General features: G+C 45.5%; 3 protein-coding genes across 3 annotated transcripts; 2 read left to right on the forward strand and 1 right to left on the reverse strand.

Moving 5' to 3' along the window:
- The first annotated feature begins 3,369 nt into the window (after positions 1-3,369).
- LOC118663676 (coiled-coil domain-containing protein 12-like) lies at positions 3,370-4,157 on the forward strand. Its single transcript, XM_036323521.1, has one exon. The coding sequence runs from the start codon at positions 3,438-3,440 to the stop codon at positions 3,942-3,944; it is 507 nt and encodes a 168-aa protein (XP_036179414.1). The 5' UTR covers positions 3,370-3,437; the 3' UTR covers positions 3,945-4,157.
- A 13,218-nt stretch (positions 4,158-17,375) lies between these two features.
- ZNF133 (zinc finger protein 133) lies at positions 17,376-27,850 on the forward strand. Its single transcript, XM_036323511.1, has 4 exons — positions 17,376-17,537; positions 21,847-21,973; positions 22,111-22,206; positions 25,946-27,850. Exons 1-4 carry the CDS (start codon positions 17,535-17,537, stop codon positions 27,544-27,546), a joined length of 1,827 nt encoding a protein of 608 aa, XP_036179404.1. The 5' UTR covers positions 17,376-17,534; the 3' UTR covers positions 27,547-27,850.
- LOC118663677 (nuclear nucleic acid-binding protein C1D-like) lies at positions 24,901-25,448 on the reverse strand. Its single transcript, XM_036323522.1, has one exon. The coding sequence runs from the start codon at positions 25,412-25,414 to the stop codon at positions 24,989-24,991; it is 426 nt and encodes a 141-aa protein (XP_036179415.1). The 5' UTR covers positions 25,415-25,448; the 3' UTR covers positions 24,901-24,988.
- Positions 27,851-27,889: the final 39 nt, after the last annotated feature.

The following is a 27,889-nucleotide window of genomic DNA, read 5'->3' on the forward strand; positions in this document are numbered from 1 at the left end:
ATTTATTAAGTTCTCTGGGGAAAGGTTTTTCTCTCTTATTTGCTTGGCTCCTGTTCAGAGATGGTTACAAGAAGTGTGTGAAGACCTGGAGGCTCCAGTCACATGTGGCCCCCAGAGCTGCTTCAGCAGTTTCACGGAGCCCGAGGAGCGGGGCTGGGCTGGGGTGAGCCATTTACCTAAAGGTTTGGACACATGGGCAAGTTGAGGGCAATGCTGAACATTCCCAGAGATCAGGCAACAGGGAGTGTTGGGGACTGTGGTGAGCTGGAGAATGCTTGCCCCTTCGAGAGCAGCCCATGCCCCTCTTGCTAACGCTGCCTTGTGGGAATAAGTGCCCAGCTCCAGCAGAGCTTTTGATTTGTCACGCCCAGACAGCATGGCTCAGTGGTCGAGCATCAACCTATGAACCAGCAGGTCAAAATTCAATTCCTGATCAGGGCATATGCCTGGGTTGAAGGCTCCATCCCCAGTAAGGGGCGTGCAGGAGGCAGTCGGTCAATGATTCTCTCTCATCATTGATGTTTCTCTCTTTCCCTCTCTCTTCTCTCTGAAATCAATAAAAAAAATATTTTTTTAAAAAGAAGGGTGTTCTAGCACATGTTACAACATGGACAACCTTGAGGACATTATGCTATGAGAAATAAGCCGGTCACAGAAAGACAGACACTGTATGATTCAACTTATGTGAGGTACTGTACTTAGATTTGTCTAATTCTTAGAAATTCTACAGAAAGTATAGTGGTTGCCAGGCACTGGGGGAGCTAGTGTTTATTGGGGAGTTTCAGTTTGACAAGATGAAGAGCTCTGGAGATGGCTGGTCATGATGGTTGCACAACATCGTGAGTGTATTTAATACCATTGAATTATATACTTAAAATGGTTAAGATGTAAATTTTATGTGTATTATACATTTAAAAAATTGGAAAAAAATTAAGTATAGTGCAGGCTGAACAAAACTTGACTTTGGGCTCAGCCGAGCCAGCTTATAGTGTGTCCCCTGTGATCCTGCACAGCAGCCCGCCCACTGGATCCACTTCCCTGCCCAGCCAGCTCTGCACAGTCCCAGGGGCTGGGCACACCTGGGTTTGAATCTGGCTCTGCTTCTTACCAGTCACGAGATGTCAGGTACTTCTATGGGCAGGTTGGTGTTATAAAAGCTTTGTGTGCTCGTGTTTGCTTCTTACTGAAGGTTTCTGGAGGCAGTGACCTCAAATGCCTCAGCCCAAATGCCCTGGATTCACTGGTCCAGGTGTGACATTTGTTGCTGATTGGAATACGCCTGAAGGAAACTAAAGTCAGCTCAGTTCCTCACCGTAGGAACTGGTTACCAACACACTGATTTGAAACGGTTCTTTAGAATTACCGACTCTCTTTGAGCCTGTGCTTAACAATTTAAAAGGAGGGCAGCATAATCTCCAAGGCAGGCTGAAGGCAGATGTTCAATGGGGCCAAATGCAGCATTGTGAAAAAAAGAGGAGGGAGAGGATGTGATAGCAAAACAATTTTTAATTAATTTCCCTTCACAGTTTTCTTTTATTAATTTTTTTTTAATTTTAGAGAGCGAGGAAGGGAAAGGAATAAAGGGACAGAAACATCGATGAGAGAGAGACATAAATTGGCTGCCTCCTGCAGGCCCCCTACTGGGGATCAAGGCCGAAATCCGGGCATGTGCCCTAACTGGGAATCGAACCTAGGACCTCTTGGTCCATGGGACGTTCAATCCACTAAGCCACACCCACCAGGCACAGTTTTCTTACAGAGTTTAAAATTTTCCTCGTTTCCTGACGGTTTCCAGCTGACTTTCTTTTTCTGACCGTGTAAAATTTAGTAAAAGCAAATTAGAACCTTTTAGGTAAAAGTAAATTTTTGAGTTATATTCTTAAAATGTCCATCTCTTCTTGGACAGACATTGGGGATTTGAAACAAGTCAGTGTGCAGGGTCCCAGTCCTCAAGAAGATTACAGTCTAGAGCAGTGGTTCTCAACCTTGGCGGCACATTAGAATCACCTGGGAATCTTTTTAAAATCCTGATTTCTGGGCCTCATCCTCCGGAAATTCTGTTTCTTTGTTACTAATATTGTGGCCCCACCCCATAACAAAGAAACAGAATTTCCGGAGGATGAGGCCCAGAAATCAGGATTTTAAAAAGATTCCCAGGTGATTCTAATGTGCAGCCAAGGTTGAGAACCACTGGTCGGCAAACCGCGGCTCACGAGCCACCTGCAGCAATTTGGCCCCTTGAGTGTGGCTCTTCCACAAAATACCACGTGCGGGCGCGCACGTACAGTGTGATTGAAACTTCGTGGCCCATGCGCAGAAGTTGGTATTTTGTGGAAGAGCCACACTCAAGGGGCCAAAGAATCACGTGGCTCGCGAGCCGCAGTTTGCCGACCACTGGTCTAGAGGAAAGACGGAAAATGAGATGTAATTGTTTTAGCAAGAGGGTGTGATGAGGGCTACCAGGATGGGTAAGTGACCTAGCTGGAGGAGAGAGGTCAGGAAGAGTGTCTGCTGGAGAGGCTGCTGGAGCTAACCAGGAGTTAGTCCGGAGAGTCCGTGGGAGTCGGGAGGTGGAGAAGTGCACGGGGAAGAAACTCGTGCCTGCGGTGTAAGGCCCCAAATCAGGGCCCAATATTAGGGGCTGCTTTGACATCCGGTGAAAACTGGGGAAGCCTCAGATGCCCTAACCACACGTCCCCCTCCACACTGCTCCCAGGTCCCCTTGCAAAACAACCCTCCTTGTCAAAGGGACCAGTCACAGTTCCTTTCGGTTTCCTGTCAGCCCCTGGAATTGTTCAAACAAGCCAACCGCATTCTCCTGCCTGAGCCAGAGGTCACCCCAACTTTTTGATGCTGCAAAGTCAACCTCCTCGGGAAATTGGTTGTTCACTCTGTTTCCCAGTGCAGCCCTGTGTGGCCCTGCCGAGCGCTGGTGTCCTCCTCGCTGGCCTGTCAGTGTATGTGACCAATAAGCTTATCAATCCCACCTGTCCAGTGCCCTGTGTGTACTTGGCCATGCCCATCACTGTTGCTGGAGATTTGCCCAAATCGGGGGGGGGGGTCTCTCCCCTCCTCGGCTCTTGTCACATTCACGAGAAAGAATTCAGATGAGTGACAGAAAGCAGTGTTGAAGCAAAGCAGGCAAATTTATTAAGGAAGCGAAGCAACTGAATTTATTAAGAATACAGTTGGCGGGCCGAAACCGGTTTGGCTCAGTGGATAGAGCATCAGCCTGCGGACTGAAAGGTCCCAGGTTCGATTCCGGTCAAGGGCATGTACCTGGGTTGCGGGCACATCCCCAGTAGGAGATGTGCAGGAGGCGGCTGATCGATGTTTCTCTCCCATCGATGTTTCTAAATCTCTGTCTCTCCCCCTTCTTCTCTGTAAAAAAATCAATAAAATATATTTTTAAAAAAAAAGAATACAGTTGGCGAAAGATGGCTGCTGCTGCGGCCGGTGTGGGCCGGCTAGAGGAAGAAGCATTGCGGGAAAAGGAACGGCTGAAGGCCCTGCGGGAGAAAACCGGGCACAAGGACAAGGAAGATGCAGAGCCAAAGACCAAGCAGCTTAGAGAAGGGGAGGAGGAGGGTGAGAAGCACAGGGAACTCAGGCTGTGGAACTACGTCCCCGAGGATGAGGACGAGGACCTGAAGAGGAGGAGGGTGCCCCAGGCCAAGCCCGTGGCAGTGGAAGAGAAGGTGAGGGAGCAACTGGAGGCCGCCAAGCCCAAGCCAGTCATTGAGGAAGTGGACCTGGCCAACCTCGCACCCCGGAAGCCTGACTGGGACCTCAAGAGAGACGTAGCCAAGAAGCTGGAGAAGCTGGAAAAGCAGACCCAGAGGGCCATCGCCGAGCTGATCCGTGAGAGGCTGAAAGGCCAGGAGGACAGCCTGGCCTCTGCAGTGGACGCCACCAATGACCAAGAGGCCTGGGACTCCGACTGAGGCCTGCCCCGTGGGAGGAAGGTGTTGGACAGGGTGGGGGCTGAGCTGGCCATCACTTCCCGTTTGCCTTCAGAGCAGTGGCTCCCCACCCCATCAGGGGGAGCCCGCCATGCGGAGAGCCAGCTCCTTGTCTCCCGAGCAGCTCTGCGGGCCTGTGCACGTATGTGTGCATGTATATATTGTGGACTTTTTTTTCTGTAAATAGAAATAAGCAGACCCCTGTGGAAAAAAAAAAAAGAATACAGTTGGCATAAAGCACAAGCAGGCAACTCAGCTTGGGTTTTATACCTTCCTCCACTGGATGTCTTGGGCAACAGACTAGATTTCAAAGTCCCCCTTTTACATTGTTGTAGTTTTTCACAGAATTTATGAGACCATCTGGTGATTTTATTGACTGCTGACTTCTTTGTTCAGGAGTGAGATCAACTCCCCTCTCCACCCCTTCCCCTTCCTCCTGCCCTAGCAGCTATCTATCCTGCCTGACAGAACCAGAGGGCAGAATCCCTCCCCCAGCATCGGCATGACAGGAAGTGATGAAAACAATGCGCATTGGGATGTGCACGGAGAGTCACAAATCTACATGGCTAGAGGATCTGGGGGGGCCAGAGCATGGGGTGGCTGCTAAGGAAGCGGGCCAAGACCAGCTCATGAAAGTCCTCGTATCTCCACGAGCCTCTGGAGGGTGTTGAACAAGGATGAGAACTGGCCACATCTGAGTTTTTGCTGTTGTTGTTTTCTTTTTTTTAAAATATATTTTATTGATTTTTTACAGAGAGGAAGGGAGAGGGATAGAGAGTTAGAAACACTGATGGGAGAGAAACATCAATTCAGCTGCCTCCTGCACACTCCCTACTGGGGATGTGCCCGCAACCAAGGTACATGCCTTTGACCGGAATCGAACCTGGGACCCTTCAGTCTGCTGGCCGATGCTCTATCCACTGAGCCAAACCGGTTAGGGCGTTGTTGTTTTCTTTTTAAATATTTTTATTGATCAGAGAGGAAGGGGGGGGGAGAGAGAGAGAGAGAGAAACATCAGTGATGAGAGAGAATCATTGATTGGCTGTAACCTGCAACCTGGGCATGTGCTCTGACTAGGAATCGAACTGACCTCCCAGTTCATAGGTCTACACTCAACAACTGAGCCATTCCGGCCGGGCTGAGTTTTAATTAGTTGACTCTGGTCAGTGTGTGGGCTGGGTTTGAAGGAGATGAGATTAGAGGCAGCAAGTCTGATTAGAGAGCTACTGCAGATGTCCAGGTAAGAGCCGATAAGCATCTCAATTAGGACCGGGAGTGTGGGATGGAGAGGAAAAGAGCTCCTCAGAAAGTGTTTATGACAGAAAATGTAGTCCATTTGGCCCCATGTAATCAAAAGGCAGCAAATATGCACAAAACCCATTAGTGAATGAAGGAATATTAATCAGTCTCTTGATGGGTCCCGGAAGGACTGTAGGGTGAGGCTGTGCAGGGTGATACTCCCCAAGGGCAGCCAGCCCGAAAATGAGTGAAGGCTGTGGGCCCACCTAGCACTCCAAAGAGATCCGAGACAAAGATACGCCCCCCACCCCAGGCAGTTTACAACTTCTATGTGTAAACCACATGCAAACTGCTGATTCAGGCTGGGCGTGCTGAGTTTTGAAAAGGCAAAATGCCTTCTCTCTGTTTTCTCACATGAGATAAGAGTTGGCCTTTTTAGAACAAAAAAAAACCAACACCCAACAACTTTCATTTCTTCCCTTTGGGCAAAATTAACCTTCAAGCATGTTGACTAAAGTGTGAATCAACCAACGGGTTCAAATTTAGGATTTTCCTTTAGCAAGACTAGGGAGTGTTACCAGGTCCCTCTGGACTGTGATGTCAAGAGAAAATTTAGAAGGATGAGAAACTCAATGAATGAAACACTATAAAACTTTGTGTCAGTGGTTCTCAGCCTTGCCTCATAAACATCTGGGGAGCTTTTAAAAATTCTTGCTGAAACCGGTTTGGCTCAGTGGATAGAGCGTCGACCTGCGGACTGAAGGGTCCCAGGTTCGATTCCGGTCAAGGGCATGTGCCTGGGTTGTGGGCACATCCCCAGTAGGGGGTGTACAGGAGGCAGCTGATCGATGTTTCTTTCTCATCGATGTTTCTGACTCTCTATCTCTCTCCCTTCCTCTCTGTAAAAAATCAATAAAATATATTTAAAAAAATAAAATAAAATAAAAATTCTTGAACCCAACTCCATACCCAGAGGTTGGGGTACAGTTAGAGGGGCGAGGCCCCAGCAGCTGCATTTATGTTATCTTCTTCAGAAGAGCTGTAAGGGAGGTGCCTGCAAGGTGCTTAGCTCAGGCACTGATGGAAGAGAAAAGCATATTGTGAAACCAGCAAGGGATATTTTACATTTTTACATTGAAGGACTGTTAAAATCACAAAGTTTGCCCTAGCTGGTTTGGTCCAGCGAATAGAGCATCGGTCTTCGGACCGAAGGGTCCCGGGTTCAATTCCGGTAGGTCAAGAGCACATGCTGGGTTGCGGGTTCGATCCCCAGTGTGGGACATGCAAGAGGCAGCCAATCAGTGATTCTCTCTTTTCATTGATGTTTCTACTTCTCTCTCCCTCTCCCTTCCTCTCTGAAATCAATAAAAATATATTAAAAAAAAAAAAAGGTTTAACAAATTTCCTCCGTGATGTTGGCTTTGACTACCCCACAGACCCCGTGAGCAACTGAAGATTTTGTGGCCTTCCAGAAAATAGCAATCGACCAGGTTGGGTGGCTAAGTTGCTTAGAGTATCATCCTGTGCACCAAAGGGTTGCGGGTTCGATTCCTGGTCAGGGCACATATCTAGGTTATAAATTCAATCCTCAGTTGGGGTGTGTGTGTGTGTGCAGAAGGCAACCGATAGATGTTTCTCTCTCTTGCTCTCTCCCTCTTTTCCTCTCTCTCTAAAGTCAATAAAAACATATCCTCATGTGAGGATTAAAAAAACAAGCATTCTCAAATGCAAGAAGCGTTTGTTTGAGCCCCTTCCCCCTTGGATGATCCAGACATACTGTGGGAATTCTGAAACCCACCTAACCACCTGGAAGCCTCAGAATTGCTCAAATTTTCCCACGGTGGAAATGGACAAACAATGTGGCTTCCTCAGCCCAAATTTACTTACCTTGTCCTCCACTTCCCAAGACACTGGAAATATGCACTACAGTAGTATGAGGACCCTCAGAAGTAGATTGCTGGAAACAGGAATGATCACACAGGGACACACCAGTGCCTCTGGAGAGAACCAGGTTAAAGATGGTTGTAAGGAAAAATGCTTCATTATAACACACCATCCTACATATTGACTGCCATTCTTAATCCTTTTATCCTTCCACTAGAGGCCCGGTGCACGGATTCATGCACAGGTGGGGTCCCTCGGCCTAGCCTGTGGGGGTGGGGCCAAAACCGGCTCTCCAACATCCCCTGAGGGGTCCCGGATTGCTAGAGGGCAGTTTTTGGGTGACACACCCAGGAATTGGGCTCCCTCCTTTTTGGTTCCAGGTGCGTCACCTGAGAACCACAGCTGTCACCTGAGAACCATAGCTGCCAAGTCACTGCAGCTCAGCAGCTCCTGTGTTGAGCGTCTGCCCCCCGGGTGGTCAGTGTGCGTCATAGCTACCTGTCAGACAGTCTAACGGTCGGATGGTTGCTTAGGCTTTTATATATATAGATGTCCTCATAAAAACCCCCACTGTGATCTCCTTTAGAAAGCTGCTGGTTATAATGAAACCAGGCAGAGACGAAGTCCACTAGAGCAGATTGCACTAAAAACAATCTGCTGTAATTACTGTGCTCCATAATCATCTTCTTCCAAGAAGCTGAGCTGATAATCATTTGCAGACATGACCTCATTTATCTATATGACAAACCTATCCATAGGTGGGGTATTATCATCCCATTACGCCTTTTGCACTTAGGACTGTCTCAAGATCACCTGGGAAATTGGCCGTAAAGATGAGACTGGGAACTGTGTGCTGCAATTTTCGCTTTCGTTCTGGGCCTGTTAGAGCTTGCTGCCACGAGCTGCAAGGAGCAGGAGACAGTGGGGAAAATGCGTATGCATGTTGCCGTCCAAGTGTGAAAACAGCAATATCCACGCCTGTGTGCTCGAACACTCTCCAAAAAAGGAACCGGAAAAGATTCTAACACGTCACTGAAAGAAACCATAGAATATCTCTGACTAACACACATGCCGAAAGCACGTGGGTCTCCCAAGTGTTACACTGTGAAAATAAAAGCGGGGGAAAGATAGATGAATAAAAAAAAAATCATGAAATCCAGAAACATTCCTGTTAACAAAACAGTGCGGAAACGGAAGAAAGTTTCCTTCTGGAGCCTCCACTGCCAGAGGTGCTACAATACTCACGCATGAGAGGGACTCAAAGCCAGGGAAGAAATACATAGAAATGATTTCCTTTTCAGGACATCTAATTTTAATCTCCATTTCACTGCAATCTTCTTCCTATTTGGTGTGTCATTCAGTGACACCAAGAATCTGAAGAGCCTCCGGGTCGTCTCAGTTCATGCATAAACCCTCAACACATGTGATGTACTCATGACCCTATGTGGTGGACATAAATAACTACCTTGAGCTGAAAATACCCTGGCCTATTGTTAATGTGAAGCTAATTCCTAAATCAGAAAAGTTAGTTAACTAGAACTATAATAGAACACGGTTTTAAAATACAACTGGAAGCATCTCGAATGCATCAAGTTAAGAGTTTGGTTTCCACCTGGCCCAGTGATGGCGACGCTGTCCTAACCCACCTTCAAGACTTCAGGGCGTCTTGTGGAGTGAGATGGAGCACTAGGCCTGGCTGGGGGGACAGGCACTGCACACGGCCTGGGTGACCTTGCACAAACCACCGACCCTAAGCCTCGAATTTTCTTTTCTTCTTTTTTTTAATATTTTATTGATTTTTTACAGAGAGGAAAGGAAAGGGATAGAGAGTCAGAAACATTGATGAGAGAGAAATATCAATCAGCTGCCTCCTGCAACCAAGGTACATGCCCTTGACTGGAATCGAACCTGGAACCCTTCAGTCCGCAGGCCGACGCTCTATCCACTGAGCAAAACCAGTCAGGGCTCGAATTTTCATTGTAAAGGAAAAGGGCCAAAGCAGAAGACCCCAGAAGCCTCTTCCTTGGGCTCACGCCTGCTCATACATGAATTTGCTGGATTAAACTGTTCACTTTGGGGGGCAGTCTGTGTCCCCCTTTGTGATACGGACCTCAGCAGAGCCAGAGACTTGTCTGACTGAACTTTGTGCACCAGAAGAACGTTAAAGACCTTTCAGCACTCACTACATTTTCATGAATATTTCTTTACTTCATCATTTCCCCAATGAGACTGTGAGCGTCTTGGGTGCAGGAGCAGGGTCCCTCCCCTTTGAATCTCAGCAGCCTGGCTGAGCAGGACACAGTCCGCACCCAACCCATGGCTGTGAGCTGTCCATAGGTTAGAGCATGCTACTGAACTAATATAAATATATAACAAATATGCCAAACTACTATAAATGTAATATAAATGAATATAATTGTGGGAGATATATTTGTTTTTTAAATTAACCTACGTAAAAATTTATAATCTAAGATGGCCTTTGTGTTTCTTTTAAATAAGTTCTTTAAAATCTTGTTTCCAGGCAAAAAGAAAATGAATTTGGTATCAATGAATTTAAACAGGCAAGATAACAGGAGCCATTCATATTTTATTTTTAGTAGAATTTTGAACTCCAAGGAATTAAAAATATATCATATAAATAAGACTGAATTAGCTTTTGTAACAATTTTGAGCAATAAATTGAAGAAAGATAGAAAAGGTAACAACTTAATATCTGACCCCTTGTTGGAGCTCATAAATCAATCCCATAACTCTAAATTTTCAATTCAGTGATTTTTTTCCTGGTGTCTGTCTTTCTTAAAGATAATCACTTTATAGTCAACAGCACACATCCTTTTCATTTTGTAAAGCCACAGTCCAACAGAACCCCAGAATGTCAAGTGTACAAAACAGGAAACTTTCTGGTGAAAGTTCTGATTTTTAATAATCTGAATTTTGCCTGGCTGGTGTGGTTCAGTGGTTGAGCATAGACCTATGAACCAGGAGGTCACAGTTCAATTCCTGGTCCGGGCAAATGCCTGGGTTATGGGCTCAATCCCCAGTAGGGGGCATGCGGGAGGCAGCCACTCAACGATTCTCTCTCACCATTGATGTTTGTATCTCTCTCCCTCTTCCTTCCTCTCTCTGAAATCAATACAAATATATATATTTTTTTAAATCCGAGTTTTCTAGTTAGCTAAACAACCAATGGCCTGCCTGGGCAACAACAGTCTCCTCTGTTCCATTCCTAAAGCGCATCAAAAGTCTCCCAACAGTCCCCGGAGTCACCTGCCTATCTCATCATTCTTATCTTTCCATTTCAAGGTTTCAACCAAGTCTTGCGGATTTGGAGTAACAAGTTCTGAGGACATAAGGAGATACAATGACACCAAAGGCAGTGAGGAGCTGCTGGAGGTTTACAAGTAGCTCAGGTGAGTGGTCAGATCTCTGTGAGATAACAGGAGCCCAGAAAATTGAAAGGTGAGCAGCCTTCTGAAGGCCAGGACACTGGCTAAGAAACTCTTGCCTTACTCCAGGGAGAACGGATAAGGGACCAAAGCTACTGCCAGAGGGATGTCTGATTGCCATCTTAGGCCCAATCCCCCGGGGAGCAGGCTTAAGCCAGCAGGTGGTCATCCCCCGAGGGGTCCCAGACTGCAAGAGGGCACAGGCCGGGCTGAGGGACACCTGGTGCAAATTTTTGTGCACCGGGCCTCTAGAGTGTGTGTGTGTGTGTGTGTGTGTGTGTGTGTGTGTATACATATATATATATGTATATTGACCTCAGAGAGAAAGGGAGAGGGAGAGAGAGGTGCTTTAATGATGAGAACCATCAATCGGCTGCCTCCTGCACACCCCACAATGGGGATCGAGTCTGCAACCCGGGCATATGCCTTGACCGGGAATTGAACGGACGACCTCCTGGTTCCTGGGTCAATGCCCAACCACTGAGCCACACCCAGCCAGGCTCAAATATTATATTTTAATTAGAGACCCAATGCATGAAATTCATGCAAGGGGCTCAGCCTGCCAAGCCCTGGCTGCCTCGGCCCTTGCAGCCTAGCTGCCTCACAGCCCTGGCTGCCTCGAGGCCCCATGACCCCACCCACTGGTCATTCTGGAGGGTCATACTGCCGTCTGGTCTAATTAGCATATTAGCTCTTTATTATATAGGATGCTGTTAAAATTAATTCCAAAGAACGATATGCAACTTACATCTATTATATCTTCACTTATTTACTTTTTAATGTAGTTATTGCCTGGTACCCCCCCCCCTTCCTGGAAATTATAAGCCCCTGAGAAAGTAGACACTCTGCCTTGTTTTATTGCCAAATCCTCAGTGCCTAGAACAGTGCCAGGCAAATAGTATTTGCTCAATATTTCTCTCTCTCTCTCTCTCTCTTTTTTTTTTTTTTTTGCTAAGAAAATGTATTCAGTTTTGTAAAACTAAGATTTAAAAGGATTTACTCTGACTATGGAAGACAGTATGGAGTTTCCTCAAAAAACTAAAAATGGAACTCCCATTTGACCCCGTGATCCCACTTCTAGGACTATATCCCAAGAAAACAGAAACATCAATCAGAAAGGATATATGCACCCATATGTTCATAGCAGCACAATTCACCATAGCTAAGATCTGGAAACAGCCTAAATGCCCATCAGTAGATGAATGGATTAGAAAACTGTGGTACACCTACATGACAGAATACTATGCTGCTGTAAAAAAGATGGAATTCTTACCATTTGCAACAGCATGGATGGAACTGGAGAGCATTATGCTAAGTGAAATAAGCCAGTCAATGAAGGAAAAATACCACATGATCTCACTCATTCATGGATAATAAAGACCATTATAAACTTATGAACAAAAATAGATACAGAGGCAGAGCTGCCTCGAACAGACTGTCAAACTACAGCGGGAAGGCTGGGAGGGTTGGGGGGCAGGACGGGGGGTGGGGGGGAGGGGGTAAGAGATCAACCGAAGGACTTGTATGCATGCATATAAGCATAACCAATGGACATAAGACACTGGGGGGTAGGGGAGGCCAGGGGATTGGCAAGGGCGGGGAAAAAAAGGAGACATATGTAATACTCTTTGTAATACTTTAAGCAATAAATAATTTTTTTAAAAAAGGATTAACTCTGGATGAAAAGAAATCAGGAACTGGGCCAATTTAAAACTATAATAATAATCATGTTGATGAGTATGGTGATATTTATTGAGAAATTACTATATGTCAGGCCACTGTTCTAATGGCTTAAATATATGGACCCATTAAATCCTTACATGACTCACTGAAGGTAGATTAAAAAATTTCCCCCAAGTCAGCCAGTTGGTGAGTGGCAGTCCAACTTGGACAGCCTAATTCTAGAACTTGGGCTGTTCACCATAACTGGTGATATAGCTGCCATGGTTAGTCTGAAAACTAGTATCTTCCACCTAATTACTCCCCTGAGATTGATATACACAGACAAACTGAGCTGGCTTTTTTGTCTAACTCTCTCCAGAATGTTCTATCTAGACATTTAACTCATTCAACAGTCATTTTTTTCAATTACCCCATTTTGCAGGGGGGGAAATTCCTGAACAGATAGCAGATTTCCTACACCCAGAGTTATTTCATTTGGATACTATGGTGTTTATAAGGGCCACATTGTTGGTTACCTCAAATATGGCTCCACATGTGAAATGCTTTCCATTTCAGCCCACCATCTTAAGATGTTCATAAATATAAGCTTTAATGGGGGCAAGGGCTTTGTTTTGTTAATGCTGTAAACAAACAATGTGGGCACATAATAAACCCTCAATAAATATGAATGAATGAATCAAATCATGCTCTGAGAATCCTTGTACATTATGTTAACCCCCCCCAATAACTATGTTAATTATCTGTGTTTGATTTTAGAACAGTAAATTATCATAGATTATAAGAATATGAGTCATTATCTTCTTCAATGATATCCATTCTTAAAACACAATTAAATGGTTCACTCTCACAAATATTTGGAAAGATGCAAAATCAACAAATTTCTCTGAGGCCTTGGCTACCCAAGTTGTTTAGAAAGAAGACTGGCCTCTGGGCAACTGAACCCTGACTTTTTAAAAAATATATATATTTTTATTGATTTCAGAGAGGAAGGGAGATAGAGAAACAACAATGATGAGAGAAAATCATTGATCAGCTGCCTCCTGCACGCCCCCTACTGGGGATCGAGCCCACAACCCAGGTATGTGTCCTTGACTGGAATCAAACCTGGGATCTTTCAGTCCACAGGCCAACAATCTATCCACTGAGCCAAACCAGCTAGGGCTAAATCCTAACTTTTGAGAAGTTGGCCTGCTCCCATTCTCCACCTGAATTATCAGAAGGGCCTAGGGAGGGAAAGGAATGGATCACTGTGTTTAGGGCGCCCCCTGATGTTCAATGATGTTGAGACTGCTTGGAAAACAGGGGCAGGGCTTTCAGTGGATGAGTGTTATTTGGTCAAAGGTCAGGAACTACCCAGGGCACTTTCATTCCTAGATAGGACCTTAGAGGTGATTAGTTCAAGCTGACATTAGAAATGGGGAAACTGGCGCCCAAAGAAGTCAAATGTCTCATCCATGGTCACTCAGCTGGTTAAATCTCAAACAGGAAAGAAGCTGTATTCCCTGACCCACACCTCCCATCAAAGGAAACTAAACTCATAATTCCAGTCTCTTCACCCTTTTTACATTTATTTTTTTGAAAAATTTTAATATATACATCCTAATTGTTGACAGTATTACAAATGTCTCCCTTACTCCCTCTCCACCCCCAGGTCTTCACCTTATTGTCCATCTCCATGGGCTATGCCAGCGGTTGGCAAACTGCGGCTCCCAAGCCACATGCAGCTCTTTGGCCCCTTGAGTGTGGCTCTTCCACAAAATACCATGTGCGGGCATGCACGTAGAGTGCGATTGAAACTTCGTGGCCCATGCACAGAAGTCGGTATTTTGTGGAAGAGCCACACTCAAGGGGCCAAAGAGCCACATGTGGCTCATGAGCCGCAGTTTGCCGACCACTGGGCTATGCATATAAGTAGGGGTGCATAGGGGAGCATATAATCTGATTGATGTCTCGGAGGGTTTAGAATATACAGTGGGGCCTTGACTTAAGAGTGTCCCGACTAACGAGTTTTTTGAGATACCAGCTGTCTCTCCACCGATTTTTTGCATTGAGTTGATAGAGTAATTTGAGTTAACGAGCTCCTTAACGAGCTCGGTCTCCGAACGAATTAAACTCGTAAGTCAAGGCCCCACTGTATTCCTAGAAGTGGAATCACTGGGCCAAATGGCAGTTCCAGTTCTAATTTTTTGAGGAAATTCCATACTGTTTTCCATAGTGGCTGCATTTCCACCAGCAGTGACCTAGTGTTCCCTTTTCTCCACATCCTCACCAGCACTTGTTTATTGGAGATAGCCATTCTGGCAGGTGTGAGGTGATATCTCATTGTGGTTTAAATTTGCATTACTCTAATGATTAGTGACCTTGAGCATTTTTTCATGTCTTTTGGCCATTTGTATGTCCTCTTTGGAGAAGTGTCTATTCAGGTCCTCTGCCCATTTTTTAAGTTGGATTGTCTCTCTTTTGTTCTGAGTACTTTATATATTTTGGAGATTAAACCCTTATAAGATGTATCATTGGCAAATATGTTCTCTCATACAGTGGGTTCCCTTTTCATTTTTTTTAAAAAAAATGTTTTATTGATTTTTTAAGAGAGGGAGAGGGATAGAGTTAGAAACATCGATGAGAGAGAAACATCGATCAGCTGCCTCCTGCACACCCCCTACTGAGGATGTGTCCGCAACCAAGGTACATGCCCTTGACCGGAATCGAACCTGGGACCCTTTAGTCCACGGGCCAACACTCTATCCACTGAGCCAAACCGGTTAGGGCTCCCTTTTCATTTTGATGGTGGTTTCTTTTGCTGTGCAGAAACTTTTTATTTATTTATTTATATTTTTTTTATTGACTTCTGAGAGAAAGGGGGGGTGGACATCAATGATGAGAATCATTGACCAGCTGCCTCCAGCAGGTCCCCTACTGGGGATTGAGCCCACAACCCAGGCATGTGCCCTTGGCCGGAATCGAACCTGGGACCCTTCAGTCTGCAGGCCAATGCTCTATCCACTGAGCCAAACCAGCTAGGGCAGAAGCTTTTTATTTTGATGTAGTCCCATTTATTTTTTCCTTTGTTTCTCTTGCCCTAGCAGATGTATCAGCAAAATGCTTCAAAAGATGTCTGAGATTTTACTGCCTATGTTTTCTTCTAGGATATTTATGGTTTCATGGCTTACATTTAAGTCTTTTATCCATTTTGAGTTTATTCTTGTATATGGTGTAAGTTGGTGGTCTAGTCTCATCTTTTTGCACGTGTCCAGTTTTCCCAACCACCATTTGCTGAAGAGACTGTCTTTACTCCATTGTATGTTCTTGCCTCTTTTGTCAAATAATTGACCGTAGTGGTGTGATCAATTTCTAGGGTCTCTGTTCTGTTCCATTGATCTGTGTCTGTTCTTGTGTCAGTACCAGGCTGTTTTGATTATAATGACTTTGTAATATAGTTTGGTATCCGGCATTGTGGTCCCTATTCCCCTCTCACAGGAAGTCAGACAGCCCCTCATCTTGGAAGTCTTCCTTGGTCTCTTATCACCAGCATCCTGTGATCCCTGACTTTCACATACAGGAAGCATCACTGGACACTTAAACATGCATGTCCCTGCATTGATCCTTTGAACTTCTCTGTGTTAACAGCTAATTTCTAGGTGGGAGAGAGACCTGAGAAGGTTCTAAATAAAACAGGCACTTTTCCAGGGCCAGGGCTAAATTGAAATTCACTACAAACCAGACAGCCTGAGGGCAAGAGAAGGAAATGGATCCATCCTGCAAGAGCTAAGAAGAAATTTTAGAAAATTCTCATCTCTTCCTGGTTCTCTGGGACACAGTAGAAATTTTCTTGGTCTTCCTAGAGAAGGAGTAAGTTTCGGAAAGCCTATGTAAGGTAGAGAAGTGAGAGGTGTCCAGGTGGAAATGCCCTCCCACCAGTGAAGCGGGGCTTGCTCTCCAGCACCTCAGTTGAGGGTGTCCCCAGATGGCAGCAGCACAGCTCAGGACGGACAGATTGACTGACTGACTGAATGAATAAATAAATAAAAGACCCAGAGACTGACTGACTGACTAAATAAATAAATAATAAATAAATAAATAAATAAATAAATAAAAGACCCAGAGAGCCCTAACCAGTTGAGTGGATAGAGCTTTGGCCTGTGGACTGAAGGGTCCCCATTTAATTCTGGTCAAGGACACATGCCCGGTTGTGGGCTGGATCCCCAGTAGGGGGTCCTGGAGCAGGCAGTTGATGAATTAGTCTCATCATTGATGTTTCTATCTCCTCGCTCTCTCCATTCCTATCTGAAATCAATAAAAACATATTAAAAAAAAAAAAAGACCCATAGAGCCAAGCCAAGGAGCTATGGCCTAAGAGGTCCTCTTCCCTAGAAGATAAAGGAGTTTGCCTATAATTTCAGGGACTCCAAAGGAGGAATAAGGTCCCAGGTCACCGGCAGTGGAGTGTTTGGGTTGACGACTCGTGCCCTGATGAACCCCCGGGGAGAAGGCTGCACCCCTCCCATCTTCCTTCTCGCCTCGGGTGTAAATGAAGTTAAAAGGGCATGTGACCTGGACGAGACCGCATCCCTCCGGCGCTCACGGAATACCGGGAACAGGTTACAACCCACAGCAGGAGCTGGGAATGGACGGCCGAAGCCCCTCCGCCCCGCATCAACTCCAGAATCGGAAAAGCAGCCTCCGCTCACGTCACTTCCGCGCGCCGAGGGGCGGGGCCGGATGCGGAAGACACTGAAGGCGCCACTGGGAAGTGTAGTCTTTTAGGCAAGGCGTTAGAGAGGGGTCGGGCACAACGGAGTACTACGGCCATGGCCCTGTACATGTTTTGTGAACGTGGTTTGAAGAATAAAAAGTAGAAATCTAGGTGCCACACTGGTTATTCTCCAGGGACAGGAGTAAGTTGTCCGCAGCGATCCCTCGGAAGCCAACAGGAGCGCGGGCCAGCTGCGCGCTCCGGCCGTGCCGAGCATCCTGGGGGGTGGGGCGTGGTCCCGGCGCCGTGGCGGATTCTGGGTAGTGTAGTCCGCCCGCGTGGCTGGAGCCGGTCCCCAGCTGGTGGCTGGATTGACCCCTTGTTCTTCGGTGGCGCAGGTGAGTGAGGCTCCCGCGGCACCTTTGCCTCACCGTGCCCTTCCCTGCTCCGGAAGGTGGGCCTAAAAACGTTGCTGTGAGCCGGGGCTGCGGATGGTGCCGTGGGCGGGCGAGGAGGTAGTGATGGGGACGTGCTGTCGTGGCTCAGGCCGTGCGCTACCGGATGTCTTATTTGGGGGTGTGGGCGCGCATCCCCGACGTGAGTGAAGCTCAACCTTGAAGCCCAGTGATGGTGGGTGCTGAGCTAAGGCCTTTCGTCCTAGGGTTCCTGTGGGTTGCGACATGTTTGGCCTTGGCCGAAATACGGGTATTGGGAGAGGGGGGTCTCTCATGCCACAAGTCCCTGGGTTTCGGGGAGTTGAGTTACTAGGCTCTGGGGGTCCTAACATTTCCCAGGTGGTGGAGTGGGGGCTGCCATTGGGGTTTTGGTGGGTGAGGGCTGAGAGTCTCGCATCGATTCTCCCTCTCCGTTTTGCTGAGGCGGGGTGCGGGGTCCCTGGCTCGGACTAGGTGTTGGAATGGCCATTTGGGCGCGATCTTAGGGTCTCAAATCGGCAGGTCACCCCTGGGCTCGGGCCTTGGAAGCAGTGGGGCTGGAGGCCACTGGGCAAGTTTTTCAGAGATGCGGAGGACTGTCACTGATCCCAGGAATCATGAATTCCCCCATCTCTTATGTGGCCAGGCTTTGGGACTTTAAGTTTCATCTTAACTTTTTATTACAGAAAATTTCAAGACAGAAGTAGATAGAACTTCATAGACCCATCACCCAGATTCAGTGCTTATCACCTCTTGATCATTCTTGATTTCATCTCAGAATGACACCCTGAGAACCCTTATAATCCATAGTGGTTTCTTATCACCCAGAGCCACATTTCATCCAGGCTCTGTGACTTTATAGCTGTGTCCCCTTGGGCAACAGACTGCCCTCACTTGTGCCTCAATTTTCTTATCTGTGAAATGAAGGTAGCAAATCCGTACTCCATTGGGTTGGGGAGGTAGAATGAGGTAAAACTTGTGCAGGGCCTGGAACAGCCTCTGGTATATACGTATATGCTAAGTGCCTGGTAGGTGTTAACTTTCCTTATTAGAGCAAAGGTGAGAGAGGGTCAGCTCAGGGCCAGCGCCAGTAGCAGGTCTGAGCTGGCAGCGTTCACAGCCCACAGACCAGCTCTCTCCCCAGCAAGCTGCCCACCGTCGTTTCGAATGTGACAGCTCCATTCTTCATGCCTGTAAGGAAGAGGAAGCCCTACCCTGCTGGGTCTTAAGGGTTTCCAGTGACGCTCCTGAATCTTTTTGTTCTTGTTCTGCCGCCACTACGTCTCCTGCCGGCCCAGAGGGGAATTCCTAGTGGGCAAAGGGAGGCTTCTGGGCTCTGGCAGCCCAGCTTCAGGTAGGGTCCTGCTTGCCTTTTGCATGCTGAAGGGTTTTCTTTGCTCACCTTTGACATCCAGAGATCAGAGCCCCAGCTGGTTTCCCCAGGAAACGAGGCCTGCAGTAAGAGTGACAGTTTTCACAGGGACTGATCTTCAGACCTGGGGCCCTTATTCATGACCTCTCAGTCCTGGCCCAGCATTTCTTCCCTCGGCATTTGTTCAGACTGCTCACTTCAGAGCTTGTCTGCTTGTGAAGTTGTCAACATTCTGCTCTTTTTCCATCCGGTACCCTCACTTACTCTTTTCCCCTGCTAGACTGGTTTGCAGCAAATTGTCCTAGCATTTCACCTTAAATACTTCAGTAGGTATCTCTAACACAGAAGGTCTTCTTTTTTTTTTTTTTTTAATATATTTTATTGATTTTTTTACAGAGAGGAAGGGAGAGAGATAGAGAGCTAGAAACATCGGTGAGAGAGAAACATTGATCAGCTGCCTCCTGCACATCTCCTACTGGGGATGTGCCCGCAACCAACGTACATGCCCTTGACCGGAATCGAACCTGGGACCCTTCAGTCCGCAGGCCGACGCTCTATCCACTGAGCCAAACCAGTTTCGGCAGAAGGTCTTCTTAATTTAAGGGAACCACAGTCTAATTGTTATACACAACAGAATTAATATTTGTTTCCCTGGTTGTTTAAATTTTTTTTTCTTGTCAGGAGTGGAAGAGGAAGACATTTCTGGAATCTAACATGCTGGTTTTCTCTGTCTCTGACTCTCTTTCCTCCCATTTCTTCTGATCTGGTTGGTTAATAGCTGCAGCTGCTACCAGTGATGCAAGCTGGGTCTCTTGAGTTTTCCTTGCCTCTTTCTTCTTTCCAAACCTCCCTCCCTTTTGCTTGGCTGTTGTATCCTCTCAATTCTGCCTAAGTGGTACCCCTTAGTTCCTCCTTCCTTTCCTTTGTCTCTACTCCTGCACTACCCTAGCTTCCTGTCTCTTCTCCACCTTCTTGCCTGTTTCTCCCCCTCCCCCCACTTTCTCTTAAATTGGGCTTCTAAAGCATAAATATAGTCATGCACTGCTTAATGGTGGGGATATGTCCTGAGAAGTGTGCGGGCAGGAGATGTTGTCATTGTGTGAGCATTATAGAGTGTACTTACACACACCTAGATGATATACTAGTAAGCCTAAAGATGGGAAGTAAAAATGGTGGTTAGCAGGGTGTCAGGGTGAGGAGGGAGTTAACTGTTTAATGGTTACAGAGTTTTAGTGTGGGATGATGAATGATTTCTGGAGATGGATAGTGGTGATGGTTGTACAACAATGTGAATACACTTAATCCTACAGAAATGTACACATAATGTACACATGTGCCGGCCAGGGCATATGCCTGGGCTCGATCCCCAGTCATGGGTGTACAGGAGAGAGCCAGTCAATGGTTCTCTCTCATCATTGTTTCTGTCTCTCCCTCCCTCTCACTTCCTCTCTGAAATCAGTAATAATATTAAAAAATTAAAAATGATAAAAAAATAGTAAAATTTTTGTTTTGTATACTTATGGTAATAATTAAAAAAACCTACAGATGTCTGCACTCTGCCTATGCTGTGTTTTACCGGTAGGTGCCTATTCCCCCCAGGTCGTCCTCCCTGTCCACGTTGTGGCTTCCTCTCTCCCTTTGCTCTCAGTGTCCTCTTCTCTGCTTCCTTTATCTGGAATACCTAGCACTTTTCTCTTGTGATTCTGGCCCATCCTTCAAGACCAAGTTCTTAGGACTCTCTCATGAAATGTTTCTCTTTTTAAAACTTTTTTTTCTTTATTGATTAAGGCATTACATATGTGACCTATCCCTCCATTGCCCTCCCTCTCCCCCCGCCCCACACCTCCCCACGCATGCCCTAACCCCGCAAGTGTCTGTGTCTATTGGTTATGCTTATATGCAATCTCTCCCCCTTCCCCCCACCCTCCCCTGCCTTCCCTCTGGGGTATGAAATCTTTCTTGATATATGTATTCCAGTGTGCCCTCCATTTTGAAAAAAATATTACGGATATGAGTAGAACTGGGCAGGGGGGTGAGAATGGGATGTAGAAATGAATTTGTAGATTGAGTGGCCAAGAAGGTCTGCCCTGAGCATCTACAGTGTGGGGCTGTAAATTTGCTGTTATCCACATTTCACAGGTGAGAAAATTAAGGCACTAGTTGATGGCAGAGTTGGGCCCCGAACCCAGGCTGTGTGATTCAAGTCCCTGCTCTTCATCACTTCCTGCTTGTGCCTCTCAGGCCTGAGAAGGCTGAGGGGCCATGGAGTTCAGGGGAAGGACTGAGTTGTAGTTTAGTCTGTGCCATTATTGAATTACTAGTATGTGAACTTCAGTCACTCAGAAGCTTCAATATTTTGTTGTTGTTAATCCTCACCTGAGGATATTTTCCCTTTGATTTTTAGAGAGACTGGAAGGGAGGGGGAGAGATAGAGAGAAACATCGATGTGAGAGAGAGACATCAATTGGTTGCCTCCCGCACAAGCCCCGACTGGGACCGGACATCGAGCCTGCAACTGAGGTACGTGCCCTTGACCAGAATCGAACCCAGGACCCTTCAATCTGAGGGCTGATGCTCTATCCACTGAGCCAAACCAGCTAGGGCCAGAAGCTTCAATATTGATTCACTTGGTTATGCTATTTAATTTTTTAAATTCTTAAAACTCAGAAAGCCTTTCATGTTTTACTATTGTTTAATTTTTATATGCTGTCTGCTCTTCTGTCTGCCTAGATTTAAAGTTTCTGAAAGTTAGGGACTTTTTTTGTTACAAATACAGGGTGTCTCAAAAAATGTATATACACTTTAACAGCTGATAGCTCAATTTTGAAAATGAAATGTATTTTAATAAACACGGCCTTTATACAAAGTGTGTATATACATTTTTTGGGGGGGGGGATACCCTATATTCTCCAAACAGTTCACCCAGGGTTTTGAATGTGTAGATTCACAAGTGCTGCTTGCTGGATAGCCACAGAGGTTTAAAGGTTTTGGAACACTGGCACCAGGGTCGCAGTCAAAGGTAGGATTTAGATATCTCTCCTGCCTCCCCCAGGGACGCCTTCTCCCTGCCCATTACCGTGAGCCATGGGCAAGGCTGGCTCCTTGGTGAGCAGGGCTGTGTTTTGTTTTACAGGCACACATGGCATTCAGGGATGTGGCTGTGGATTTCACCCAGGAAGAGTGGATGCTGCTGAGCCCTGCTCAGAGGTCCCTGTACAGGGAGGTGATGCTGGAAAACTACAGCAACCTGGTCTCACTGGGTAAGCCTGGCATCTCTTAGGACCCCCATGCATGCTGCTGGGCCTTTTAGGATCTGCTTGAAGCAGCCATCTTGCCTTCTGACTTGGCCCTTGAGTCCATAACCTACAGCCACCTTGTTTTCTTTCTCTGTGAGCAGGAATTCCATTTTCTAAACCAAAACTCATCACCCAGCTGGAGCAAGGGAAGGAAACCTGGAGAGAGGAGAGAAAATGCCCACCAGCCACTTGTCCAGGTGAGCGGGGAACTGGGCAAATGGATCATAGAGCTGCGTGTGGGCAGCTTGGGGTGGGGGAGAGGAGGCATTGCTCAGGGGTAGGGAGGGAAGACTTACGCCTACCTCCCCGGCCACTGTTTGCATTGCCTGGCACAGCCGCCTCCCTTCCAGACCTTCATCCTTACCCTAGGGCAGGCTCTCCTGGTGTGTCTTCCTCCACTAGAAGCCTTTCTCCCTCCTCCTGAGTTTCCCTCTCTACCTCACTCAGTTCTCTTCATATTCATGGACTTCTTTCTCGTTACTTTTTTTTTTTTTAAAGATCAAGCAAGAATGTGGAAAAAATCTGAGTGAGCAAAAGAAATAAGGCAAGCCCAGGGAGAGGGAGGAAGGCTAAAACTCCAACCAAGAAATTGAAATTGAATTCTTAAAAAACTGTGAGCCAAAAGTAGATTTTACATTTTTAAATAGTTACATAAGTATATGATATCCTCAGTTTTATACTTCTTACCCTCAAAGCTTAAAATTATTTGCTATCTGACCATTTAAGAAAAAGCTTGCCGACCTGTGCTCTAAGGAATTACGATATACAGCCCTAACTTTTCTATCCTACTTATTATGTAAAAATGTAAGAACATTGTAATTGCACAGTTCCGTTTACCCCTTTCCCCAACATTCTTTATTCTGTAGTTCTTATTTGTATTACGCTTACATACATTGTAAATTCCCTAATACGATATGTATTTTTTTAATCAAGAAGAAATTATTTTATATGCATTCAGATAATTTACCATTTTCTGTACTCTTCATTTTCTTTCTGGAGATCTGAGTTTCCACCTGGCATCATTTTTCTTTAGCCTAAATAACTTGTTTAACATTCCTTGTGCAGGTGGCACTATATTTACTTACGTTTTGTTTTTCTGAATGTTGACATCTCCTACTTAAGAAGTACTATAAGAAGAAAATTTTTCTTTTACATTGATTTCTGGGGAAAACTCATTTATATTAATTATAGAAATTATCAGGGATTGAACTGATCAGGAGCTCAGCAAGGAGCGTCTCTTAAGGCTGTTTATGTGCCCATTGCTGTCGACCTGCTGCATTATGGCACAAAGAAATCTTCCAGCCCTGGCCGGTTTGGCTCCGTGGATGGAGCGTCGGCCTGCGGACTGAAGGGTCCCGGGTTTGGTTCCGGTCAAGGGCATGTGCCTTGGCTGCAGGCACATCCCCAGTGGGGGGCGTGCAGAAGGCAGCTGATCGATGTTTCTCGCTCATCGATGTTTTTGGCTCTATGTCCCTCTCCCTTCCTCTCTGTAAAAAATCAATAGAGTATATTTAAAAAAAAAAAAAAGAAATCTTCTAATAAACATTCGTTAGTGAGTGGGAAAACTAGTTTAGGCATCTCATACACAATCTCTCTAGCCACTTTTTTTTTTTTTTTTCTTTTTCAGAAATTAAAGTACTTTATTGTACTTGGCATTCCTACACATGATGTGAATTCAAAGACTGAAAACATTAAGGGAATATAATTAAAATTCATAAGGCTTAGCCATAAAAATAATTTTTTTTTTTTTTAAATATATTTTATTGATTTTCTACAGAGAGGAAGGGAGAGAGATAGAAAGTCAGAAACATCGATGAGAGAGAAACATCGATCAGCTGCCTCCTGCACATCTCCAACTGGGGATATGCCCGCAACCCAGGTACATGCCCCCGACCGGTATCGAACCTGGGACCCTTCAGTCCGCAGGCCGACGCTCCATCCACTGAGCCAAACCGGTTTCGGCAAAATAATTTTAATGTTAGAATTATCTGTAACAAATATTTCAAGAAAATATATCAGAATATAAACACAATAAAATATCATTTTAGCTTTCTCCTCTGCTTAAGTGGAAGTTAACATAGAAAGTTGTTCCAAAATGCTTGCATGTATTTGACATGACCTCAAAAACATGTAATCAAACATGAAAAGTGAGACTGATAGAACTGTGGGCACTACACATCAGGAACAAAACTCATGAATCTTTCTATTCCTAATGATTTCTAAAATCTAACTTCCCATTTTCAAGGGCAAGTTTACTCAAAAGAGAATAAACAGGTCAGCTATACAACACTTACAGCCTTTATTGATAGGTTGTAGCCATTATGCCCAAATTCAGCCATCAATTACAACTTCATTTCCCATCCACAATTAATGAGAATATATTTTACTTCAAATGGGACATATAGGCAGAGTGCCAAAAGTTAAAGTATAACCTTAAAGTCTTAAATTCACACTTCAAATATCAAAAGAAGCAATTCCCAAATCATGAAAACATGATGAAGTAACTACACATAAAAAAAAAACACATTTAAGTCATTTCACTTTTTCTTGTATATAGTGAAAACAGATGTATTTATAACTTCAGACTTCAGAAAGCATACTTCATAAAGTCATTATTCATTTAAAATAGACAAATGTTTATAAAGAACATTTAAATTTCATAGTTGCTTATAAAATAGTACTTGAAAGGTTGACCTATATTAGGAAACAAGAGTCCTGACAAGAGAGATGGTAAACTACAAATATAAAATATACCACAATGTTAAAAGCCTCACAGTACACTATAGGAAAATCAATAAAGATAACTTCATCTTTCTGGGGGCAAATGTATTTAGCATTACAAATTCAAATGTAAATTTTATATATGAATTCAAGAAGGAACACATTTAAACAGTGCATTGCCACATAATCACCATCTATTTTGTGTTAAACAATAAAAATGATGTACTTTTTGAACATGTGTACATCAAAACCAAAAGGTTATTTTTTACTTTTTCCTTTACTGGCAATTTTGGATGCATTTTTAGGTTTTGGTTCCCAGAGGGCATTTTTCACAAATCTTGAAGCTGTACCTTTGTCCAACTTGGCAGCCTTCTTCTTGTCAGCTATTTCCTTGACTCTGTTCATGTACACTCTGATTCTTTCCAATTCCTGCTTTACTGGGTGTTCCTTAGGATTAACTCCCTGAGTTGCCAAATAAACCCAAAACATTGAATTTAATGTGTAAGCAGAAACTAAATCCACTTTTGCTTGTTCAAGTGGGTCCAACTTCTGCAACAACTCATTTCTAGAAACAGACATCATGGTCTTCAGCATGTCATCTACAGCACCAATGGAATTCTCAAATGCTGATAAATACTCATGGATTTCTGCTGGATAGTCTTCATTAATTTCTTCTTCTGCCATTATGACCTGCCACGCCGTCTTCCGGAAAGCAGTCGGGCGGCGATTCTAGCCACTTTTTTGTGCTGCTTCTTACGCTAGGAGTTCTCCAGTCTAAATGACTGTTCTCTCAATCTATCCCTTTGTCTTCATAGGGAAAGACATGGCATTTCCACATGGGTCCTCTGGTTAGAGATCTCTCGGTCACCGAAAATACTTGCGGACCCAGGTTATATAAGTGTGGGTGGTTGTGAGTTAGAAGATGGTTGTAGTGAGGGGGGAGACCGTTGCATCTTGGCCCTATTTACAGATCTGAAACTGCCTGTGATGCTTTTACAGTCTGACACATAGAATAGGTTCAGGAATGGGTTTTCTGGATTGTAGCGGAAATTGGAAGATGTGATGGGCTGGAAAAGGATCATGTAAAGGAAGGTCTTGTTTGGGTAGCACTTAAATTTTAAGCATTCTGAAGAACAGGGAATTGAGTCTCTCCATCAGAATCACTGGTGTTACCCTCCTGAGTCTCAGTTCTGCCTCCGACTCTTCTCTCTGCAGGAGAAGCAAAGCCAGAGCTCCACCTCTGTGCTTTCTGCCCTCCGGGTTTCTCTAGTCAGAAGTTCCACGTGCAGCACATGCTGTGTAGTCATCCCCCCTGGATCTTCCCATGCTTGTGTGCAGAAAATCACATCCAGCCGGGGGATCTGTGCCAGGGGGACCAGATAAAGCAGCAACAAACCTCTGATCCAGATTGCTGGGGTGATAAAGCAGAAGGTCAAGAAAGAGAAGGCCCCAAGCCTTCATTTGGAAAGACAGAGAAAAAAGCTTTAACAGCATCATCCAAGCCACCCCAAAGGCAGCCAGTCAGCTCTAGGAATGGCATCAGAGGGGCGGAAACAGAGGCCACCCCTGCTCAGGCAGAGAATTCTGAGGAAACAGACAAATTATTGAAGAGGATAGAAGTCTTAGGATTTGGAACAGTCAATTGTGGAGAATGTGGACTGGGCTTCAGCAAGATGACAAACCTGCTTAGTCACCAGAGGATACACTCAGGGGAGAAGCCATATGTGTGTGGGGTGTGTGAGAAGGGCTTTAGTCTAAAGAAAAGCCTTGCCAGGCACCAGAAGGCACACTCGGGGGAGAAACCTGTTGTGTGCAGAGAGTGTGGACGAGGATTTAACCGGAAGTCAACACTCATCATACACGAGAGGACACACTCAGGTGAAAAGCCTTACATGTGCAGTGAATGTGGGCGAGGCTTTAGTCAGAAGTCAAACCTCATCATACACCAGAGGACGCACTCGGGGGAGAAGCCCTATGTGTGCCGGGAGTGTGGGAAAGGCTTTAGCCAGAAGTCAGCTGTCGTTAGACACCAGAGGACACACTTAGAGGAGAAGACCATCGTGTGCAGTGATTGCGGACTAGGCTTCAGTGATAGGTCAAACCTCATCTCACACCAGAGAACGCACTCAGGGGAGAAGCCTTATGCCTGCAAGGAATGTGGGCGATGCTTTAGGCAGAGGACGACCCTTGTCAACCACCAGAGGACACACTCAAAGGAAAAGCCTTATGTGTGTGGAGTGTGTGGGCACAGCTTTAGCCAGAATTCAACCCTCATCTCACATAGGCGGACGCACACCGGGGAGAAGCCTTATGTGTGTGGGGTTTGTGGGCGAGGCTTTAGCCTGAAGTCACACCTCAACAGACACCAGAACATACACTCAGGGGATAAGCCCATCGTGTGCAAGGATTGTGGGCGAGGCTTCAGCCAGCAATCGAATCTCATCAGACACCAGAGGACACACTCAGGGGAAAAGCCCATGGTGTGTGAGGAGTGCGGGCGAGGCTTCAGCCAGAAGTCAAACCTCATTGCACACCAGAGGACACACTCAGGGGAAAAGCCATATGTGTGCAGAGAGTGTGGGCGGGGCTTTAGTCACCAGGCAGGTCTCATCAGGCACAAGAGGAAACACTCGAGGGAGAAGCCTTACATGTGCAAGCAGTGCGGACTAGGCTTCAGCAGTAAGTCAGCTTTACTCACCCATAAATGGGCACATTCAAAAGAGAAGCCCTGTGTATGCAGAGTATGTGGCCAAGGCTTTATCCAAAAGTCATACCTCATCTTACATCAGATGACACACCAGGAGGAGAAGCCTTAGGTGTGCAAGACATGTGGGTGAGGCTCACCTCAACAGACACAGGAGAATGAAATCTCTCCACCACAAACTGCCACTCCAGACTGACAGACCTATTGAGCAATCTTCCGACCTGTTACACTCTCTTTAAGAGTGAAAATGCTGGTGAGGACTAAATACTCAACATTTTTACACTTTGATGAAATGGTATAGAAAAATGCATTCCATAAGTGGTCAGAGGACATTTGGCTTCATTTACTTTCTTCACACTAAGTCTTCATGTTTTGTGGCCTTCTATTCTAATAAACGTTGCTTCTTTACAACTCTCTTACCTTAGCCTTGTACCTCATTTACTCATCTATAAAAA

Source organism: Myotis myotis, unplaced genomic scaffold (assembly GCF_014108235.1).
Source record: "Myotis myotis isolate mMyoMyo1 unplaced genomic scaffold, mMyoMyo1.p scaffold_m19_p_9, whole genome shotgun sequence".
Classification (NCBI taxonomy): domain Eukaryota; kingdom Metazoa; phylum Chordata; class Mammalia; order Chiroptera; family Vespertilionidae; genus Myotis; species Myotis myotis.

Excerpts from the sequence above, each read along its gene's own strand:
- LOC118663677 (XM_036323522.1), bottom strand. The coding sequence starts at position 25,414 with ATGGCAGAAGAAGAAATTAATGAAGACTATCCAGCAGAAATCCATGAG.
- ZNF133 (XM_036323511.1), top strand. Across the intron at positions 21,974-22,110 it reads CAGCAACCTGGTCTCACTGG|GAATTCCATTTTCTAAACCA; the intron begins GTAAGCCTGGCA and ends CTCTGTGAGCAG. Across the intron at positions 22,207-25,945 it reads CCCACCAGCCACTTGTCCAG|GAGAAGCAAAGCCAGAGCTC; the intron begins GTGAGCGGGGAA and ends TTCTCTCTGCAG.
- LOC118663676 (XM_036323521.1), top strand. The coding sequence starts at position 3,438 with ATGGCTGCTGCTGCGGCCGGTGTGGGCCGGCTAGAGGAAGAAGCATTG.